The sequence below is a fragment of the Mustela nigripes genome, chromosome 9 (genome assembly GCF_022355385.1).
Source record: "Mustela nigripes isolate SB6536 chromosome 9, MUSNIG.SB6536, whole genome shotgun sequence".
Lineage (NCBI taxonomy): Eukaryota > Metazoa > Chordata > Mammalia > Carnivora > Mustelidae > Mustela > Mustela nigripes.
The window spans coordinates 80,195,391-80,213,580 of record NC_081565.1 but is presented as its reverse complement, the minus strand read 5'-3'; the positions used below and the strand labels follow the sequence as shown (position 1 = coordinate 80,213,580).

At 36.5% G+C, this 18,190-nt stretch overlaps 1 protein-coding gene across 2 annotated transcripts in view; it reads left to right on the top strand.

Moving 5' to 3' along the window:
* The window catches only part of SMC5 (structural maintenance of chromosomes 5), a 97,338-nt gene that overhangs the window by 15,664 nt on the left and 63,484 nt on the right, over positions 1–18,190 (top strand). For both annotated transcript variants that reach the window (XM_059411885.1, XM_059411884.1), the window contains exons 4-8: positions 10,618–10,780; positions 11,900–12,034; positions 13,785–13,925; positions 15,253–15,414; positions 16,939–17,010. In XM_059411885.1, coding sequence (XP_059267868.1) covers positions 10,618–10,780; positions 11,900–12,034; positions 13,785–13,925; positions 15,253–15,414; positions 16,939–17,010 — 673 coding nt within the window. The remainder of the gene's footprint in view (positions 1–10,617; positions 10,781–11,899; positions 12,035–13,784; positions 13,926–15,252; positions 15,415–16,938; positions 17,011–18,190) is intronic.

Genomic DNA, 18,190 nt, shown 5'->3' with positions numbered 1-18,190 from the left:
AAAGGAGTTTAGGGAGGGAGTGCCAGAGTGAAGTTTACAGCATTAAATAGGGTGATCAAGAAAGTTCCCACACAGAAGAAAGTACCTGAGCAAAGACTTGAAGGAGATAAGGTGTTGAGTATGGAGATACTTGGGGAACCGGCATGTCAGCATCTGCAGATACTAAGAAAGACTGACGTGGTACCCAGTGTGTTTGCCTTGAACTGAACAAGAGGATAGTGAGAGATAAGGTGTGAGAATATCAAGGAGCCAGCTCATAGGGTCTTGTAGGCCAGTGTAAGGACTTTGCATTTATTTTGAGTAAGCTGTGAACCCACCAGGATTTGAGCAGAGAAGTGGCATGATGTAGGTGTCCTCTGTAGTAGTCCTTGGTTTTTTTTTTTTTTCCCCCTTGATTTGAAAAAATTGATTTGTCTGTTTCCTCAGTCTTTGTCAGTGAATTGATTTCTGCCTTATGGTTTTCATCTTACATCATGGTTTTCTGTTTCATTATTTTCTATATTAATTCTTGAAACTTTTGTTTTTTGATTTTTTTCTTAATTTCTTGATATGGATATTTTTTACACAAATTTTTCGTCTTGTTTTCCTTCGTATAATCATCTAAGGCAAAAAAATTTCCCTCTCAATATTGCTTGAGCTCTTTCTCCCAAATTTTGGTATGTAACATTTTCCTATTTTTCAGTTCTGTTCATTTTCTTTGAGTTCATAATTAGAAGTTGTTTCAGATTCTAGTAATGTAGAATGTAGTCAAAATGTAGTAATTTTCTTGTTATTTTAGTGTTGATTTCCACTTTGATAGTAGTTCTGTGGTAAAAAAAAATACATCTGTTATAAAAATATAAAATTACAGGTTATATTTGTTCTGTATATATTCTATATTACATGTTACTATATGGTCCGATTTATAGTAATATAGTATATGGTCCAATATATAGTAATATATATAATATATAGTAATACTATATATAGCATATATAATGAATAATAATACATAGTAAAATTATATATTGCTGTATTATACATATAGTGTATATTGCATGTTTTATTATATATACATATATATAACCTTAGAGTAATACATAGTGTAATATATAGTAATATATGTAAATATATGGTCATATACCTTGGAAATTTGTTAAGGCATCCTTTCTGTAGTGAGCTTACATAATTGTTACCCACTGGGTTGAAAGAATGAGTGGAGTATTCTGCTCTTGTTATGTGCAGTGTTCTGTGTCCATTAGTGCAAGCTGATTAATTATATTGTTAAAGCTTGTATATTTTTGCTGATTTCAGTCATCAGATTGATTCTTTAATTACTGAGAAAGGTGTATTACATTTTCCTTCTATATAGATGTAGCTTCAGGATACAGCTAAGATTCAGATTGTTCTATCTTCCTAGTAGAGTTGAACTTTCTGTTGTGTACTGACTTTATCTTTTGATGCATTTCCCTTAGAATATGTTTTAATTTGCCACTAGTGTAGTTGGCGGCTTTCTTCTTTTTTTTTTTTTGGTAAAGATTTTATTTATTTATTTGATAGAGATCACAAGTAGAGAGGCAGGCAGAGAGAGAGGAGGAAGCAGGCTTCCCCGCCAAGCAGAAAGCCTGATGCGGGGCTCGATCCCAGGACCCTGAGATCATGACCAGAGCTGAAGGCAGAGGCTTATCCCACTGAGCCACGCAGGTGCCCTAGCAGCTTTCTTTTTTAAGTGCTTTCCAAATTACCTTTTTTTATTCATTAATTTCAAATTTTTAATACCTTTTGTATCTCATTTCAACATGATAGTTGGGTGGTGTTTACATAGTCCCCCCCCTTTTTTTTTTTAAAGATTTTATTAATTTATTTGACAGAGACACTGTGAGAGAGGGAATACAAGCAGAGGGAGTGGGAGAGGGAGAAGCAGGCTTCCCGCAGAGCAGGGAGCCTGATACGGGGCTCGATCCCAGGATGCTGGGATCACGACCTGAGTCGAAGGCAGAGGCTTAACCCACTGAGCCACTCAGGCACCCCTACATAGCCTTTTAAATAGTGCATATCCATTACATTTATTGGTTTATATGTTGGGACTTATTTTTACTGCCTTATTCTGTGCTTTTTATTTGTTAATATTTTTCAGTATTTCTTTTCTCTCTTGACTTTGTTTGGATTTTTGTGTAATTTTTCTTTACTGTTTTGGAAATTATTCATTCTTGTATTAGCCGTTGTTAGAATTTTTAACACATATATTTGAATTTGAGTCTAGACCAAAATGTCTGTATCTTCCTATTGAATAAAGACCTTAGAGTTTTTAATTTGAATACCTTGTCTGAACTATTTTAATTTTGTCTTGTCTTTTAAACTCTTTTAGACATAATAACTATTATCAATTTCTATTGTCAGTGTTTGTTTAGAATTATCTCATGTGTCTTTGGTTTGTCTTGCTTTTATTTTTTCTTGCATTTTTGTTATTTCCTTTGAGATCACTTTCTTTCCGCCAGAGGGTATTTTTAAGAGTTTTCTTTAATGAAGATCTAGTGGAATGTTCAGTTTTTGTCTGAAAATGATGTTCTTTTGCTCTAAGTCTTTTTTTTTTTTAATTTTTTATTTTTTTTATTAACATATAATGTATTATTAGTCCCAGGGCTACAGGTCTGTGAATTGCCAGGTTTACACACTTCACAGCACTCACCAAGCACATACCTTCCCCGTTGTCCATAACCCAACCACCCTTTCCCCCCGGCAACCCTCAGTTTGTTTTGTGAGATTAAGAGTCTCATGGTTTGTCTGCTGCCCGATCCCATCTTGTTTCATTTTTTCCTTCCCTACCCCCCAAATCCTCCACTTGCCTCTCAACTTCCTCAGATCAGGGAGATCATATGGTAGTTGTCTTTCTCTGATTGACTTATTTTGCTCAGCTCTAGTTCCATCCATGTCATTGCAAATGGCAAGATTTCATTTCTTTTGATGGCTGCATAGTATTCCATTGTGTACGCACACACACACCCCATGTCTTCTTAATCCATTCATCTGTTGATGGACATCTATGTTCTTTTCATAGTTTGGCTATTGTGGACATGGCTGCTGTGAACATTTGGGTGCACGTGCCCCTTCAGATCCCTACATTTGTATCTTTAGGGTAAATACCCAGTAGTGCGATTGCTGGGCCATAAGGTAGCTCTATTTTCAACTTTTTGAGGAACCTCCATGCTGTTTTCCATAGTGGCTGTACCAGCTTGTGTTCCCACCAGCAGTGTAGGAAGATTCCCCTTTCTCCACATCCTTGCCAGCATCTGTTGTTTCCTGACTTGCTAATTTTAGCCATTCTGACTGGCGTGAGGTGGTATCTCATTGTGGTTTTGATTTGTATCTCCCTGATGCCAAGTGATATGGAGCACTTTTTCATGTGTCTGTTGGCCATCTGGATGTCTTCTTTGCAGAAATGTCTGTTCATGTCCTCTGCCCATTTCTTCATTGGATTATTTGTTCTTTGGGTGTTGAGTTTGATTAGTTGTTACAGATTTTGGATACTAGCCCTATATCTGGTATTTTGTTTGCATATATCTTCTCCCATTCTGTCAGTTGTCTTTTGGTTTTGTTGACTGTTTCCTTTGCTGTGCAAAAGCCTTTGATCTTGATGAAGTCCCAGTAGTTCATTTTTGCCCTTGCTTCCCTTGCCTTTGGTGATGTTTCTAGGAAGAAGTTGCTGCAGCTGAGGTCGAAGAGGTTGCTGCCTGTGTTCTCCTCAAGGGTTTTGATGGATTCCTGTCTCACATTGAGGTCTTTCATCCATTTGGAGTCTAATTTTTTGTGTGTTGTAAGGAAATGTTCTAGTTTCATTTTTTTTGCATGTAGCTGTCCAGTTGTCCCAACACCATTTGTTGAAGGGATTGTCTTTTTTCCATCTTTGTTGAAGATTAGTTGACCATAGAGTTGAGGGTCTATTTCTGGGCTCTCTATTCTGTTCCATTGATCTATGTGTCTGTTTTTGTGCCAGTACCATACCGTCTTGATGATGACAGCTTTGTAACAGAGCTTGAAGTCTGGAATTATGATGCCACCAACTATGGCTTTCTTTTTTAACGTTCCTCTGGCTATTCGAGGTCTTTTCTGGTTCCATATAAATTTTAGGATTATTTGTTCCATTTGTGTGAAAAAAATGGATGGTATTTTGATAGGTATTGCATTAAACGTGTAGATTGCTTTAGGTAGCATAGACACTTTCACAATATTTGTTCTTAAATCCATGAGCATGGAATATTTTTCTGTTTCTTTGTGTCTTCCTCAGTTTCTTTCATTAGTACTTTTAGTTTTCTGAGTACAGATTTTTTAACCTCTTTGATTAGGTTTATTCCTAGGTATCTTATGGTTTTGGTGGAATTGTGAATGGGATTGACTCTTTGATTTCTCTTTCTTCTATCTTATTGTTGGTGTATAGAAATGCAACTGATTTCTGTGCATTGATTTTATATCTTGACACTTTACTGAATTCCTGTATGAGTTCTAGCAGTTATGGAGTGGAGTCTTTTGGGTTTTCCACATAAAGTATCATATCATCTGCAATGAGTGAGAATTTGACTTCCTCTTTGCCGATTTGGATGCCTTTAATTTCTTTTTGTTGTCTGATTGCTGAGGCTAGGACTTTTAGTACTATGTTGAATAGCAGTGGTGATAATGGACATCCCTGCCGTGTTCCTGAGCTTAGCGGAAAAAGCTTTCAGTTTTTCTCCATTGAGAATGATATTCGCTGTGGGTTTTTCACATGATATTGAGGTATGTACCCTCAGTCCCTACACTTTGAAGAGTTTTGCTCAAGAAAGGATGCTGTACTTTGTCAAATGCTTTTTCAGCATCTATTGAGAGTATCATATGTTTCTTGTTTTATCTTTTATTAATGTATTGTATCACATTGATTGATTCGTGGATGTTGAACCAACCTTGAAGCCCTGGAATAAATCCCACTTAGTCATGGTGAATAATACTTTCAATGTATTGTTGGATCCTATTGGCTAGTATTTTGGTGAGAATTTTTGCATCTCTGTTCATCAAAGATGTTGGTCTATAATTCTCTTTTTTGATGGGATCTTTGTCTGGTTTTGGGATCAAGGTGATGCTGGCCTCATAAAATGAGCTTGGAAGTTTTCCTCCCATTTCTGTTTTTTGGAATAGTTTCAGGAGAATAGGAATTAATTCTTCTTTAAATGCTTGTTAGAATTCCCCAGGGAAGCCATCTGGCCTTGGGCTCTCATTTGTTGGGAGATTTTTGATGACTGTTTCAATCTCCTTACTGGTTATGGGTCTGTTCAGGTTTTCTATTTCATCTGGATTCAGTTATGGTACTTTATATGTCTCTAGGAATGCATTCATTTCTTCCAGATTGTTAAGTTTGCTGGTGTATAGTTGCTCATAATATGTTCTTATAAGTTGGTTGTGATCTCTCCTCTTTCATTCATGATTTTATTTATTTGGGTCCTTTCTCTTTTTTTGATAAGTCTGGCCAGGGGGTTATAAATTTTCTTAATTCTTTCAAAGAACTAGCTCCTAGTTTCGTTGATTTGCTCTGTCATTTTTTTGGTTTCTATTTCATTGATTTTGGCTCTGATCTTGATTATTTCTCTTCTCCTGCTGGGTTTAGGCTTTCTTTGCTGTTCTTTCTCCAGCTCCTTTAGGTGTAGGATTAGGTTGTATATTTGAGACCTTTCTTGTTTCTTGAGAAAGGCTTGTATTTCTGTTTTCCTCTCAGAACTGCCTTTTCTGTGTCCCATGGATTTTGAGCAGTTGTGCTTTCATTATCATTTGTTTCCATGAGTTTTTTTCAATTTTTCTTTAATTTCCTGGTTGACCTATTCATTCTTTAGTAGGATGCTCTTTAGCTTGCATGTATTTGGGTTCTTTCCAACTTTCCTCTTGTGATTGAGTTTTAGCTTCAGAGCATTGTGGTCTGAAAATATGCAGGGAATGATCCCAATCTTTTGGTACCTACCAGTTGATACATGATTTGTGACCCAGGATGTGATCTATTCTGGAGAATGTTCCATGTGCACTAGAGAAGAGTGCATATTCTGTTGCTTTGGGATGGAATGTTCTGAATATATCTGTGATGTCCATCTGGTCCAGTGTGTCTTTTAAGGCCTTTATTTCCTTGTTGAACTTTTGCTTGGATGATCTGTCCATTTCAGTGAGGGGATGTTAAAGTCGCCTACTATTACTGTATTATTATCGATGTGTTTCTTTGATTTTGTTTATTAATTGGTTTGTATAGTTGGCTGCTCCCATGTTAGGAGCATAGATATTTAAAATTGTTAGATCTTCTTGCTGATCAGACCCTTTGAGTATGGTAGTGTGTCCTTCCTCATCTCTTATGATAGTGTTTGGCTTAAAATCTAATTGATCTGATATAAGGATTGCCACCCCAGCTTTCTTTTGATGTCCCTTGGCATGGTTAATTGTTTTTCACCCCCTCACTTTAAATCTGGAGGTGTCTTTGGGTCTAAAATCAGGTTCTTGTAGACAGCATATTGATTTTTTTTTTTTTTTAATCAATCTGATACCTTGTGTCTTTTGATTGGGGCATTTAGCCCATTTACATTCAGGGTAACTATTGAGAGAGATGAATTTAATGCCAGTGTATCGCCTATAAGGTGACTGTTACTGTATATTGTCTCTGTTCCTTTCTGGCCTATTACTTTTAGGTTCTCTCTTTGGCTGGAGGACTCCTTTCAGTATTTCCTGTAGAGCTGGTTTGGTGTTTACAGATTCTTTTAGTTTTTGTTTGTCCTGGAAGTTTTTTATCTCTCTTTCTATTTTCAGTGATAGCCTAGCTGGATATAGTATTCTTGACTGCATGTTTTTCTCATTTAGTGCTCTGAACATATCATGCCAGTTCTTTGTGGCCTGCCAGGTCTCTGTGGATAAGTCTGCTGCCAATCTAATATTTTTATCATTGTATGTTACAGACTTCTTGTCCCAGGCTGCTTTTAGGATTTTCCCTTTGTCACTAAGACTTGTAAGTTTTACTATTAGATGGCGAGGTGTGGACCTATTCTTACTGATTTTGAGGGGGGTTCTCTGCGCCTCCTGGATTTTGATGTTTGTTACCTTTGCCGCATTAGAGAAATTCTCTACAATAATTCGCTCCAATATACCTTCTGTTCCCCCTCTCTCTTTCTTCTTCTTTTGGAATCCCAATTATTCTAATATTGTTTCATCTTATGGTATCATCTATCTCAGATTCTCCCCTCATTGTCCAGTAGTTGTTTGTCTCTCTTTTGCTCAGCAGCTTTATTCTCTGTCATTTGGTCTTCTATATCACTAACTCTTCTGCCTCATTTATCCTAGCAGTAAGAGCCTCTATTTTTTATTGTACCTCATTAATAGCTTTTTTGACTTCAGCTTGGTTAGATTTTAGTTCTTTTATTTCTCCAGAAAGTGCTTTTATTTCTCCAGATAGGATTTCTCTAATATCTTCCATGCATTTTTTGAGCCCAGCTAGCACCTTGAGAATCATCATTCTGAACTCTAGATCTGATATATTACCAATGTCCATATTGATTAGGTCTCTAGCCTTTGGTACTGCCTCTCGTTCTTTTTTTTGTGGTGAGTTTTTCTGCCTTGTCATTTTACCTAGATAAGAATATATGAATGAGAGAATAAAATACTAAAAGGGTGGCACAGGCCCCAAAAAATGTGCATTAACCAAATCAGAAGAGAACTCAGATTGTGGGGAGAAGGGTTAAAAAGAAGTTCAAAAAAGAATTTAAAAAAGAAAATATATGTATTTGACTGGTGAATAGAACAGAGCCACTCATTTGATTTTGGGAGTATTTTGGAGTATCTTAGAAGAAACTACCTCCCAAAATTTTAAGAAAGAAAAAAAAATACACACACACACACACACAAATAAGGGTAAACATGGTGAAGGGATGGAATATGACTGTAAAGATGAAAATTTAAAAAAAAATTTCTAAAAAGGGGCACCTGGGTGGCTCAGTGGGTTAAAGCCTCTGCTTTCGGCTCAGGTCATGATCCCAGGGTACTGGGATCAAGCCCCATATCAGGCTCTCTGCTCAGCAGGGAGCCTGCTTCCTCCTCTCTCTCTGCCTGCCTCTCTGCCTACTTGTGATCTGTCTGTCAAATAAATAAATAAATCTTTAAAAATATTTTTTCTAAAAATGGAGTTGATCATTTAAGTTGGTTGGGAAAAGAAAGAAAAAGAAAGTGGAGAGAATTTGCTCAGGCTAGAGATTAGAACAAACCCTGTGCTAGATTTAGGGTATATTTTGATCTATTAGAAGAAGTTGTATCCCAAAATTTTGTAAAAGAAAAAACCCTTTCAGAAAGCGGTCCACTTTCTGTTTCTAGAATTGTTGCTCTTCTTCTCTTCGATCTCCTGTTGGATTTGTAGGTGCTCGGAATGGTTTAATAACGATCTAGCTAATCTCCTGCTACCTGATGTCATCTCAGCCTTCTCTTCCTCCCCCATCTTGACCTACCCATTCTAAGTCTTGAAAGATGTATTTGGTAGATATAAATTCTACATTGATAGGTCTTTTCTCAACACATGTGAAGTATAATTCCACAGTCTTCAGGTATGAATATAATCCTAGTTTCTTTGGCAGTAATTCTCTTTATCTCAAGTGCCTTTTTTGTGGGGGGTGGGGAGGGGGTCATTGGTTTCATGTGGCTCAAGTGTCTTTTGAAATCCTGTTTTTGTTGTTTTATAGTTTCACATCATATATTTAGATGTGGATTTATTTTTTTATTTATTTGCTTGGGATTTAATGAGCTTCTTAAATTTATGGTTTGGAAAATTCTTATCCGTTATCTCTTCCTATATTGCCACTGACCCTTTTTTGTCTCCTTCCCTTCTAGAACTCCTATTAAATGTTGGGTTCTCTTACTCAGTCATCTGTGTCTCTTCACATTCTCCATTATTTTTCATCTTTTTATGTCTTTGTGCTACATTCCAGATCCATTTCCCTTTAGTTCTTCTTTAGATATAAGTAAATATTTTCAATCTTCTATTTCTTGAAATATAGTGAATTTCCTTATTCTGTATTTGCCCATTAATTCAGTATGACTCTACTTTGTTATTTCTGCTAGTTCTTACTCTTGGTTTTGTTTTCATGTATGTGTGTTTCCAGTAAGCTGCCCCTTTCTCTTTGAACTTTGTGTTAATTTTTTGAGGGTAAAGGTAGGTTCCTGCTGAGGGAATTTTCACTAACTTATACAACAGACCACTGGGTACTTTCAATCCAGGATCAAAATATACACAATTCTCAGTTTGTGCATTTTGGAACCCTAGGTATGTCATGTAATTGACTTAAGTATACTAATATATCTGAGACTGGGTTGATGTTATTAACTGTCCTCAGGAGAAATTGTGGGTTGTTGTGTTTTTGTTTGTTTGTTTGTTTGTTTGTTTTTGCAGTTTAAGCCGTAGTTTGAGACAGGCAATTTACCTCACTGTCAGTGGTGGTGTTGGTGGTGCTGGCAGTGGTGGTGATGGTGATTATAAAGTAGTTCTAGTTTACCCTTAAATGGAGGGTATAGTCTTTTGGGGATGGTTTTTATTAGACTCTTGGGGCCTTTGTAGCTCCTCTCCTAGGAGATTATGAAAATGAATGTGTAAGGTTATTTGGTGGAACAGATACTCCCAAAGTAAAAGCCAGTTTTCATTTTTCAACTTCTGGATCTCCACCTGCCCTGGGATTTAGGCTAGATTTACTTGCCTTCATGCTAACTGATAAATGCATTTGTGAACATATTTTAATATTTCATTATTTGTAGTTCAGAACAAGACAACCAACAGAGTACTTCATTAGTCATTCTGCTGGAAATGAAAATTTAAAATTACTTTTTTTTAAAGTTCTAAAATCTTAATGTTTGTGGAGTGTTCTGATTACAGTATAGTCTATATAGACACGACATTTACAAAGTATCATTGTCATTTAGCCATTGAATACCAATAATTTATCTTTCTACCACATGCTGCTAATTCCCAGTGAAGAAGATGGATGGGAGGTGTGGAGCAGTAGTACTTCTAAAAGCAAGAAATAAGTAAATACCCTTCTTTCAGATTCTGTATTGCTTAATGTTCCTTTAAGAGGGCGTATGATATAGTCCCCTCTGAATTCAGAGTGGAGTACATGACAAGGAAGGCATGGGCTACCTGTATGACCAGGCTAGTTTTGATGTCTGGAACTGCTTATGCAAAAATTGGTTTTCATTCCTTTATCTTCCAGTAGAGGAAGTTATAGCACTTAATTTTGTATGGTTGAATATACCAATCCATTTTGAATTGCAGTCAATGCATGTGATTGGAGAATAATAATTAAAGGATAAATAACTCCAGATATGTAAATCCTCTGTCAGTGTTTGGAAATTAGTGTTGGCTTTGTTTTATTTTAATAGTTTAAATAATTGTGATGTTGAAAGTGGTAACTTACCTGTGATCAGTTATGTATTATTACCAATAAATTATCAAGTTTTCCTTTTTTGGAGGGGCCAAAATTTCAAAAGGAATAAAAGTTATAATAATCCTGTCTGGCAACCTTTTTTGCAAGAGAATTTTGGAAATTATATTTCTAAAACGATATATGTATTTTGAACATAAAGATTTTTTAAATTATTTTTAACTAGGTTCAGAACTTCAGGAAATCTTGTAATTACCCGTGAGATTGACGTGGCAAAAAATCAGTCGTCTTGGTTCATCAACAAAAAATCTACAACCCAGAAAGTAGTAGAAGAGCAAGTTGCAGCCTTAAACATTCAAGTGGGCAATCTTTGCCAATTTCTACCTCAGGTATGAGAGAATTAAGTGTACACATGGTAGAATTTGTGTCCTCTTCATGCCATAGCAGAATCTAAATACTTTTCAAAGAATATTATAATAGAAGCTATTTAAAGTAAGCCTCATAACTAATACTTTCTACTTTGTAAAAGGTGGCATTTCGTCTCATAATCTTATTGAAGTAATTTGGAAGATTTCAATTAATAAAAAACTGAAAGTCTAAACTACAGAATATGGTAAAGGAAATAAAGTATTGTTTTTAAGTACAGCAACTTGCGTGTCCATGTGCTAGAGTTTGTAGGCACTTAAAATTTTGGTAATAAACAACTTCTTAATCATGTTTTTATATAAAGTATGTGATGTACTAAAACTCTTAAATCTATAGATGTGCATTCTAAAACTTTGTTATATTTTAAATTTTAGTAAAAATACCCTGAAAATGCACATGAAATGTTAAATTTGAGTGCTGTGTAGTGACTGAATTATAGTTCATTTTTTCAATTCAGAAACAATGACTTAATTACATTTGTCCAAATTTAAAAAAAATTTAAAATTTGAAAGCATTGTTAGCTGATGTCCGATATGTCCAGAAGTAGTTGTTGTAAATATCCTTTTTCTTAACTTCTGACATTCCAATTGATGTGTGGTAGATAATGGTTTCAGTCCAGGGAACTCTTTTTTATCTCCAAGCTATTTATTATATGTATATAAACACTTTACCCTAGAAATATCGACCTAGAAAATTTTAAAGGATTCTTAGATGACAATCATACCCTTTATCATTTTAAGAAATAATATATGAAGGACAGAGTTTGTATATATTGCACATCTTAACAGTTTTTTTTCTTTTAAATGCGTTTCATTTTAACAAGCGTGATCGCTGAGTGAAATATGTTTTGAGGATATTTATGAATGGTAATAGTTGCAGAGCGCCTGGGTGGCACATTCAGTTACATGTTGACTCTTGGTTTCTGCTCAGGTCATGTTACCAGGGTCGTGAGTTCGAGCCCCGTGTTGGACTCTTTGCTGAGTTCAGAGTCTGCTTAAGTTTCTTTGTCCCTCTCCCATTCTAACAAATAAGTCTTTTTTAAAAATGATAATAGTTGCTGATATTTAAGTTTTATGCTCTAGGATAAAGTTGGAGAATTTGCTAAACTGAGTAAAATTGAACTTCTTGAAGCTACTGAGAAGTCTATTGGTCCTCCAGAAATGCACAGATACCATTGTGAACTCAAAAACTTCAGGGAGAAAGAAAAACAACTAGAGGTATTTATAAACAGACAACTCATTTTTTATTGTCCCTGACTGATTTCCATCTTTCACAGTGTGGTAGGGTGAATAGTAGCTCTGATTCATCAAGTGGCTTCATATATTTGTGGGTTTTTTCCACCTAGGATTGTATTGCTGACGTACATTAAGTCATAGAAAGTGAGAATTGGAGTTGAAAAAAGTTTGAAAAATTTGACTACCATTTCTTCAAATACATGTTATTAATTGAACTTCTAAGGAACCAATAATGGTATTTTAAAGTATTTATTTCTCTCAGGAAGTTTCGGTATTATTCTTTTACTCATTCAGTATTTGTTACAACACCTGCCATATGCCAGGATGGTACAAGGCTTTGGGTAATATAGCAGTGAAACTGTAGCTTTTGATGTAGTGTCTCTGTTGAACCTGTTCTCATATTTTTTGAGTTGCAGGAGTGTAGACTTTGTAGAGAGCTCTGGGTTCTGTTGCAGTGTTGTTTTTATGTTCACCTTAAATAAACACATAAACTAAAATATCCTTTTATAGCCTATCATTTGAAGAGGTGTTTTGTTTAACAAATCATTTTCGATGTCCCAGCCACTAAAATAAATTCAGTAAATTTTCATAAGATATCTTATAAACAGATGCTCTCTCTTCAATTGTAACTGTCCATACTTAATAATATGCAAATTATTATAATTTATTATACTTTTTCAGAATCCATGACCAAAGGAGTAGTAATTATTTTATGCTTTTTCAGATACTCTGTCCGTCTTTGTACCCTTGCCCCCCTGGAACAGTCTGATGCAGTAGTCCCCCATTATTCACGCTTGTAGTTACCTGCCATTTCAATTACCCATGGTGATGACCTGTGGTCCAGAAGCAGATGAGCTGCCTGATATATATATATGGTCACAAGGTCAACAGTAGTCTGATGTTATGTCACAGTGCCTCACTTCATGTCATCACATGGCATTTTATAATCTCGAATCATCACAAGAAGGGTGACAATAGTATGATAATATATTCTGAGAGAGAAGCCACATTCATTAACTTTTATGATTGCTTATTGTTACTCTGTTTTCTTGTTATTAGTCTCTTACTGTGTCTGATATATAAATTAAGCTTTATCATAGGCATGCATGTACAGGAAAAAGCAGTATTTATGGGTGTGGTACTGTCTGCAGTTTCAGGCATCCTCTAGTGGTTTGGGCCTCTATTCCCCTCAAATAAGGGGAGGGACTCCTGTACACCATCAGAAACTCTCTGAAATTAGTACCGTCCCCTGAAGGAATGTAGCCACTTATCCTGCTAGGTTTTGAGTACATCTCTGCATTTGTTAACTCAGTCTAAAGGGCAAATTTTAGCTTCCTTCATCTCATTTCTAAGTCCTAAGTCATGGGTATTCATAACATGCTAATTGTAGTAATACTAGTTTTCACTTGTATATCACATTATGGCTTTTGTTGACCTTGCACTTTAGAGTGTGTTGCTTCTACCCTTGAGGTGAGTGGGGCAGATAGGTGTCTTTTCTTCAGGCAGGAAGAGGCCAGGCTTGGAGATGTGGTGGGGCTTCCCCACAGTCACCCAACTAATAAATCGCAGGGCCTAAACCAGAGCTCAGGTATGCATGTTAGTTGTACACAGTTCTTAGGAACGCCCGTGAAATTCTTTATTGTGAAATTTTGGTAGCATTGTTCATTTTCATCATTAAAGAATCTGACCTGTTGACTTTTCAGTTAAACTAATTGTTAAATATTTGTTTTAGACCTCGTGCAAAGAGAAAACTGAGTATCTAGAGAAAATGATTCAGAGGAATGAACGATACAAACAAGATGTGGAGAGGTTCTATGAACGTAAGCGACATTTAGATTTGATTGAGATGCTTGAAGCTAAAAGGCCGTGGGTGGTAAGTCTTAATTATTAGAGGCAAAATAGTGATGCTTTAACTAGCAGAAAAGCTATAAAGAAGGTACTGATTGCTCTGTATTCAAATTAGGTGCTTTTGTTCATTTTTGCTTTATATATCATAATACATTTGGTATTATTGATGGTATTATGATATAGGTGTGTACTGTTACTGTTATTGTGTAACAAATAACAGTTGATGGTGCTCTTAACTCTTCCAGATTTGAATCCTCAACAGACAGTTTGTTTTATAAGATGTTAATGAGCTAAAAATGTTTGCACAAAAAAAATCTTTGAGTGTCCTCAGGTCACAGAGAATTTACTTGGTGTGTACCACTAATAAGTTCAGGTGCAGATGCAGCTGCGCGCTATGGACTAGAATTCTCTACTCCGGCTTCCTGAGTTTATTGGAGCTACTGTTCCTTTTAATCACTGTGCAGTGTATGGTTATTATTTATGACCACAGTTTGGGCTGAAGAGTCCCATTTCCTCAGTGCATTTCTTTTTGACGGGCAGAACAAAATAAGAAAGTTTTATCATGTTTGTTCCAGGGTTAGAATGGAGGTAATTGTTATTAAAATGGAAAAACACGTGGCTGTATTTGTGGCCTTTCTCTGCCACCCCCTCACCCTACCCTGTCCCATAATTCCATTATTCTTGAATTTTTTGCTTTACAGCTTGTTTTGACTACATTTTCTTATGCCCATTATTACTCTTAATCTACTTTTCTTTCTCCTTTAAAGTCCTTTGGTTTATCTTCTTTCTTAGATCGATTTCAATCTTTTTTCCTTTTTTAAAATTTATTTTAATGTTTGTAATCTTTTCTTCATCCCATTCTTACTGTATGGTCTCTGAGCACTGCACTTACTTTTGTTTTTTAGCAAACATTAATTCCTGTGACATGACAAGCATCGTTTTTACCCACATTTTTTTCCCTTTTGATCCATTTTTCCTTTGTTTTTTCATTTTTACTTTTTATAACTGAGTTTCGTTTATTTATACATTCTCATATCTCTTCTTTATCGAGAGACTAGAGGAAAACCTCATTTTAGTAGCAGTTACTGTGTAAGTTTCAGAACCATGGAAGTTGGAGTCCGGCCTAGTGATGGAGATAAATTGAGTGATTATCAAGCTTCTTAATAAGTCATTGTTGGTATTCGCTATTTCTGAAGTTATTTCAGAGGGTAAATTTTATATGAGTAGACTTGCCAAAAGGATATCAAAACAGTCTTTTCATAGGTTTGGTTTCTGCCTGCACTTTGGTTTTAGTGTATGTGTTAATTTAAGCTAGTAGTGCGTTAACTTCTATTTCTTGAATTAATTGCAAGGAGTATGAAAATGTTCGTCAGGAGTATGAAGAAGTAAAACTAGCTCGAGACCGAGTGAAGGAAGAGGTGAGGAAACTTAAAGAAGGGCAGATCCCTATGACCCGTCGAATTGAAGAGATTGAGAAGCAGCGTCGCGTGTTGGAGGCTCGAATCAAAGAGAAGGTACTTTGCTGGCTCAATTTAGGATTTTCTGTATTTTATTTTATTTTTTAAAGACTTCATTTATTTGACAGACAGAGATCACAAGTAGGCAGAGAGGCAGGCAGAGAGAGAAGGAGGAAGCAGGTTCCTTGCTGAGCAGAGAGCCTGATGCAGGGCTCTATCCCAGGACCCTGGGTTCATGACCTGAGCTGAAGGCAGAGGCTTTAACCCACTGAGCCATCCAGGCGCCCCAGGATTTTCTGTATTTTAGCAAGTACAAAAACTACTCTGCAGGTCTTCCAAGTAATTTTGTGAATTTACTTGTAGCTTTCGTTCGTTTTTTAACTCAAGTCTGCCACCACAGGGCTTTCAGGCTCCTAATTATCACTTTGGGCAGGTTACTACTTTAAGATATTCCAGCATACGAAAGAGCAAACTGAAATGTGATTTTTTTTCTCCCCCAAAGATTGTATTTGAGAGTGAGCAAGAGAGCGTGTGAATCGGGGGCAGAGGGAGAGGGAGAAGCAGACTCCCTGCTGAGTAGGGAGCGCAATATAGGACTGGATCCCAGGACCCTGAGATGACCTGAGCCAAAGGCAGTCGCTGAACCAACCAAGCCACCCAGGCGCCCCCAAATCTGTTTATTTTAATAAGAGGATTCAGAGTAGTATTCCTGGAAACATTGAATTTCTTCTATGAATTTATCATAGAAAACCTGATGTTTGTAGAATAAATAGTATAATGGCATATGGATTGTTCCATTTATTAAAAATTTATTTGAAAATTTTAAACTTAAAAATTTTTATGGTCATGGCTTTTAACCTTTAGGGAGATTTTGGAGTCCAAGATTTTGAAGAACAGTTTGAACTATGGACCCTGCTATCCTAATAGAATGTTTTTTTAGAATCAGATGAACTACCATGAGATAATCCATGGGAAGGGATAAAGAAATGTGTATGCATATTGCCATGGCTTTTTTTTTTTTTTTTTTTTTTTTGACAGAGATCACAAGTAGTCAGAGAGGCAGGCAGAGAAAGAGGAGGAAGCAGGCTCCCTGCTGAGAGTCCGATGCGGGGCTCGATCCCGGGACCCTGAGATCATGACCCAAGCCAAAGGCAGAGGCTTTAACCCACTGAGTTTTATTTGACAGACAGAGATCACAAGTAGGCAGAGGCTTTAACCCACTGAGTTTTATTTGACAGACAGAGATCACAAGTAGGCAGAGAGGCAGGCAGAGAGAGAGGAGGAAGCAGGCTCCCTGCAGAGAGCCCGATGCGGGGCTCGATCCCAGGACCCTGAGATCATGACCCGAGCCGAAGGCGGAGGCTTTAACCCACTGAGCCACTCAGGGGCCCCCTATTTTTAATATCAGTAAATAGCATTTTATAGATTTGTAAGTAAGTTAGTATTTTGGGTGGTAACTGAATTTGGTTTGGAAGAAATGAAAAGCCTTGTGGATTAATTTGATATTTGGGTTGGTAAGGCCTCATAATGGCTTGCTTAAGATTTTAACTACATTCCCCTTCTTCTGGTTCAATCTTACAGGCAACAGATATTAAGGAGACCTCTCAAAAATGCAAACAAAAGCAAGATATTATAGAAAGGAAAGATAAGCAGGTAAGATTGTGTTGAAATTTTTACTCTGGTAATGTGACCTAACTTTTGTGTTAAGGTCTAGATTATGGGACAACTTTTTGTTTGGAAATTGTATAAGGTCCTCCTCATTTTCCTCCTTAATCTGTGAGGGATACTAAGATTTGGAAGTAGAGCAGTTGTACAGAAGATAATGAGGAAAAATTTTCAAGACTACTCCTGGGCAGGCACTATGATCTTTGCAACTGAGTGGCTCTAGTTTATTGGAGTGATGGTAAAATTGGATGTAGTTATCTCAGTAGCAGAAATTAAATTTTAAGAGATATATTCTGTTGACATTAAGGGTAGGACTTTAAAAAGTCGATAATAAATTCTTTGTGCATGGGTGGGGCTTGATGGCAAAATCATTTTAAGATGGCTGTGGAAGAAAGCAGGTGTCTTGCATAAGAGATTCCTAGCAGTATGTGGGTTTTTTTTCTTCAGAGCCATTCAGAAATTGAAGTTTGAATGACCTTTCTTAGGAATAGACATATAACTTGAAACATTACTGGTGGTTGAAGCATTATGTGAATCTTCCAGTTTTCAGCTTCACTTCTTTTTCTGTGCCTTTATCTTCAGATCCCAAGCGCCTCTCATAAACGTTGCAGAGGCTGAGTTGTCAGGGCTAAGTGCTCAGGGTATCTGTGCGGATGGGGTCTGGGGGCAAGGGGACAGGAGATGCAGGGCAGGGCAGTCCTGTTCTATATGTTGTTTTTTATACTTGACATGTCTGAGCTCTCCAGAAGCTCTGGAATGGGTTTTTTTTTGTTTTGAAAGAGTCTTCTTTTCTTTTACTTTTCTCTCATCGCCTGTCACACTGTGGCTTCTGTAAAAGGATACTAAATTAGTTGTCCTTCTGCTGTCTTTCCTCTTTTGAATGCCATTGAGGTCTCCAGTTGCTGACGTTGTCTCTGTTATTCCTCATGCGAGTGAACCCTTTGTACTCCGTTGCTAATACTTCTTTAGAGTTTAGGAGGGAAGAGGCATAAAGATTTCACCTTTAAAACCCTAAATAGGAATACAGGTTGACACGTTGTGTAATGTTGAATCATCTTTAGGTTTCTGTCGCAAATTGTACTTGATATTTTACTACATTGCTGGATTCAACTAGAAAATCTTGTTTTTATGATTTTTTGCACCATGTGAGATGGGCCTAAAATTTGAT